This window comes from Chinchilla lanigera, unplaced genomic scaffold (assembly GCF_000276665.1).
Source record: "Chinchilla lanigera isolate Chin_1 unplaced genomic scaffold, ChiLan1.0 scaffold00108, whole genome shotgun sequence".
NCBI lineage: Eukaryota > Metazoa > Chordata > Mammalia > Rodentia > Chinchillidae > Chinchilla > Chinchilla lanigera.
The window spans coordinates 5,015,835-5,020,984 of NW_004955509.1; the positions used below are offsets into that span (position 1 = coordinate 5,015,835).

At 37.6% G+C, this 5,150-nt stretch overlaps 1 protein-coding gene across 2 annotated transcripts in view; it reads left to right on the forward strand.

Annotated features, from left to right (window-relative positions):
• The window catches only part of Pola1 (polymerase (DNA directed), alpha 1, catalytic subunit), a 312,299-nt gene that overhangs the window by 8,450 nt on the left and 298,699 nt on the right, over window positions 1-5,150 (forward strand). For both annotated transcript variants that reach the window (XM_005407854.2, XM_013506296.1), the window contains exon 4: window positions 496-576. In XM_005407854.2, the coding sequence (XP_005407911.1) occupies window positions 496-576 (81 nt within the window). The remainder of the gene's footprint in view (window positions 1-495; window positions 577-5,150) is intronic.

Genomic DNA, 5,150 nt, shown 5'->3' on the forward strand with positions numbered 1-5,150 from the left:
CTGGTCTCGAACTCACAACGATCCTCCTGCCTCAGCTTCCCAAGTGCTGGGATTACAGGCGTGCGCCACCATGCCCGGCTATGTGTTTCTACTTCTGTAATTGCATTCAGCTTTATTACCAGTTTTTCTGCATAGACTAGGATGGCTTTCTGGGCTTGTGATATTCTTGAGTCTTATTTTTTATTCTGGTAGAGAAAAACTGCAATAAAGCAACCTTTTGTTGTAAGGTTTTTGATATCATGGGCCAAATCATTTCCCTAGTTTCTCGCTAATTATAGTATACTGTATATCCTTTGGTTTTGACTCCATATCTGCTGTGTACATGCTGTGTGTGCCTTGTCGGACATCTGCTTGAACAAGATTCTGCTACACTTAAAAATGGAGTAGGCCAACAGAACATCTGAGTGGGTATAAAACAGTGTTTTTTGGTCTTGGCTAAAATATTATTGGTTACTTTCAGATATTTGATTCCAATATTACATTTTGCTCCTGCAGATGGAACTGGCTATGTGGAAGATGGCCGAGAGATTTTCGATGATGACCTTGACGATGATGCTTTTGATACCAGTGAGAAAGGTATCCACATTTTGTTTTCAGGCATACTGTTCGTGATTTAAAGAATTTTCCAAAATTCAAAATGACTTGGTATTCTGATATCTTCCTAGGAGGAAGGGCCTCCCGCAGTTGTTTTTAGACAGAGAATGTGTTCTAATAGAGAACATAGTTGTGAAGAAAATTACATGTAAGGAACAAAAACACCATTAGGAAACAGTTTCATGTCTTGATTTTCAAAAAGTTTGGATTTTTAACTCAGTCTGAAATATTTGGTTCTAGGGGGTTGCAACAGTAAGTATTGTCTTTTAATTCCTGCTGAAGTACTTAGAATTTTAGCTCTTTGATAATTGTACAGTACAGTAACAAGGTTCAGAACTAGTGTAATCAACTTGCTTTGTTTAATTGAAATTTAAAATGATATGAATGATTATGTCAGAATTTCTTAGCTACAATCATTGGCAATGTTTTTCAAGTAAACAGCCTGATTTAGTTCTTGTAAAATGAGAATAGGAAATTCTCTTTGGTATTTGTTCTTTTTTGGTTTAGTTTGTTAATTACTCTTTTCCCACTAAGTGGTAGATCAGGGGTCAGCAAACTATGGCCCACTCACTGCCAGTTGTTAATAAATACTGCTTTATGAAGGATATAATTCACATGCCATACAACTCATCCATTTAAAGTATATAATTCGCTGCCTTTTAGTACAGTTACAGAATTATGTAGGTATCACCAGGATTAATTTTAGAGCATTCATGTTACTCCTAAAGAAAATAATACCTGTTTTTATATAGTTCCTGAGTCAGAAAGGTTTTTGTATTCCTCAAGGGTGCTTTTTAAGAAAAGAAAAGTGTGAAGATGACTATGTGATAGTGTAAGGGTAAGAGAACTGGGCTGGCGATATAGCTCAGTGGCACAGTGCCTACCTGGCAAGTACGAGATCCTGAGTTCGATTCTTAGTACCAAAAAATAGAGTAAGAGAAGTGTATGTGGCCACGAAGCTGTACATTTATGCTACCTTACTCTTTGCAGATTAATGCTTACAACATTTGTTTCCTGCTTCTCAAATAGACACAGAAAATTTTTTTGGTGAATTTCTTGAACTTCAGCAGTAACTTCCTAAGAATAAGGACACTCATCTGCTTAATCCCAGTACCATTACTATGATATCATTTAATATATCATCTACAGTGAAATTTCTCCAGCTAGTCCCATGTCTTTTATAGCAATTTTTAAAATGTAAAACATTTCTTTTAGTCTTAATAATTTCTTGAGACAGGGTCTCGCTATGTAGCCCATGCTGGCCTCAAACTCAAGGCGATCCTCCTGCCTCAGCCTCAGTGCTGGTGTTACAGGCGAGCACCACCATGGCTGGCTGGTCTTATTTAGTGTAGAATAGTAACTCTTTCTCCCTCATAGCTTCTTTTTGTCTTTTATGACATTGAAATCTTTAAAGGGATCATAATGTTATTTTGTTGAATGTCCCACAAGTTTTCCCCCGTTTCTGAGGATTAAACCCAGCACCTTCACTCTGAGCTACATCCCCAGCCCTTTTTTATTATTTTATAAAATTTTAAGACAGTCTTGCTAAGTTACCCAGGCTGTGCTCCTGCTTATGAATTTGTAATCCTCCTACCTCAGCCTCTCAGAGTGCTGGGATTATAGGTGTGCACCACCATGCCTGGCTAATTACTTACTTTAAATAAATGTTACCAGAACATCTGCAATGTAGATGAAGTTGTGTCCTTCCTATTGATCATATCAGGGGCATATAATACCATCATTCCATTATTGTTTTTTCTGTTTTGTTTTGTCTTTTTGAGACAGGGTCTTGGCTATGCAGTTCAGGCTGGCCTTGAGCTCACTTTGTAGCCCAGGCTGGTCTCGAACACACAACGGCCCTCCTGCCTCAGCCTTCCAAGTGCTGGGATTATGGGCGTGCACCACCATGCCCGGTTTTTGCATTATTGTTGATAATAAATTTGATCTCTCAGTTAAAATACTATATCAGATTTGTTGTAAAGCTGCCTTTTCCCCATTGTAATTAATGGATTATCATGTTCCTAATTTTAGCTATCTTCAGTCTGAGTGAAATGATCAAAAGTATGAATACTTAGAAAGTTGAATGAATGAACAGAGGCCCTCTTGGTATTTCAGTAATGTTTGACAAAACACATTTTAACCTTTGTAATTTTTTGCTATCATTCTATAATGGCATAACCAGAAAAAATTCTTGTTTTGTAAGATATATAGAGGACAATTTTAGAATTACTAAATACCTTTACCATTCTTTCTAAGTAAATTTTATAATTTTTTTGCAGTTTTGTTCTTTGTATATATCCTACTAAGGATCTATCATCAGAATATTATGTTTAGAAGTGAAGTTTATTATACAGATTCATATGCTTTTGTTCAAATTTTCAGAAGTCTCTTGGTTTTAATTTTAGTTTTCGAATATTGTAAAGTTTTTATATGATTTAAAAATCCACTGGACATGGCGGCGCACACCTGTAACCCCGTTACTCTGGAGGCTGAGGTAGGATCGCCATAAGTTTGAGGCTAGCCTGGGCTGCATATTGAATTCAGGGCCAGCCTCAGCTATACAGTGAGACCATGTCTCAGAAAAACCAAACCAAAACAAAACAAAAACCAAAACAAAGCAAAACAGAAACCAAAATGATATGAAGAGATCCTCTCAGACAAAGCTTGCTCTCATCTCTGTACCTTCTGCTGTATTTCTGCCTATGTCTGTAGATAACTGTTTTTGTTAGTTTCTGATTTCTTCTTGCCATGTTTGCATTCATAGAAAACAAGCATGTGTTCTTTTCTCACAAGATGTTATTTATTCTCTTACTAGTTAGAGTATGTGGACATCTTCCCAATATCTGCCAATGTATCTGATGTAGAAACTCAGTACATGGTACCCTTTGGTAGCAGTGTGGCTAATTGTGTACTCCTAGTTTGTGTGAGTTCGTGAAGAAGTGATTGAGTCCATGTACTGCTTTCATCTCTCTGAATGGAGAAGGCCTGCATTAGTTGTGGCTGTATTGCTCATTGTATCATCCTGACCCAGTTCCATCACCTGCCTAGATTTTAGTTTGTCAGCTACAAATTAGGAAGTTGGACTGGACAGGGAGCTTCTCAAACGAAAGGCCCATGTCACAATTGCTGCAGTGCTGATCAAAAAGGCAGATACAGAGGAAGTGTGCAGTATTTGTGAAATAAATGAGCCATCTCTGTGTTTCTGTAGTCATTATCTCTTCCTGGTAGTGCATTAGTGAAACAAGTGATTTGACATTCTGGAAGACAACTAGTCGTATGTCTTGGTTACTTTTCTCTTGTTGCTGGGACAAAATACCTGACACCCAAAATTAAGGAAGGAAAGGTTTATTTCACTTACAGTTTGTGGAGGTTTCAGTCTGTACTTGGCAAGTTACAAGGCAGAGTGGCACATGGCAGAGGGCTACAGCTCATGACGGCAGAACACAGCAAAAGCAACAAGCACAAAAGGGAGGAATGGCGGCCAGCAGCTTCTTCCTCTCGCTTACATATGCAAACTATCCACCCCAGGGTGGGTGTAGCTCTCACACCCATAATCAAACTCTAAAAGCCTGCCCCTTGACCGCATGAGGCTTTGGGGGGACACACAGACACAAACCATAGCATCGTAGAAATTTTTATTTCATACTTTGCTACCGTCACTTATACATTCTCACCGTTACAGTGTCTCTCACTAGGAGTGTATAAGTTTAAAAATGTATAACAGATTTAGAAGTAAAAGTCAGCTCTGTGGTATGGGTTCAATCCCTGGCATGCTGTTTTCTGTTAGATAGAGAAAAAGTAAAATATCAGTCATGTCCCAATGAAGAAGAATCAATGGCAAAATGCAATAAAAAAGAAACAATAAATTGTGGAAGAATTCTACCTCATGTTTAATGCATGTTGTTTATCTTTTTGTCCCTCTATCTAAGTCCTACTCATCTATTATAATGATGAGATTACAGCCTCACAAAGCCTTCCTGGCTGTTTTTGTTTTGGTACCAGGAATCAAACTCACAACCTCGTGCTTGCCAAGCAGGCACTGTGGGGCTGATGTATATCCCCGGCCCTTCCTTTTTTTTGTTGTTATTTTTTTTTTTTAATTTTAAAAAATGAAAGAAGGAAAACATTAACAAAAAGACATCCATTTACAAAATAGCATAAGAACAATGCAAACAATACAGAGTTACAAAGTGGTAGGAAATTAACAATGGTTGTTGTATTACCTATTGATATCTTCCAAGTGGTTTCTCAGGGAAACAAATACAGACATGTAGGATTGATCAAACAAGTAATCATTAACTGTTCCTCTGAGTAAAACAATAGAAGACAGTAGCACGATTATGTTAGCTATCCTGTATATACATGCATACATAATTTCCCTTTCCCTTTTTTCCCACACCCCAGTTGCCCTTTACTTTTGAGCATTTTCCTTTTGTTTCACAGTATCTATCATACCTCCTAGTTTTTATTCACTCTTTCAGGTCTTATACTAGTGAGACAATATGATGCTTACAAAATGCAGGTCTGATTTATTTCACTTATGAGTATGGTCTCTA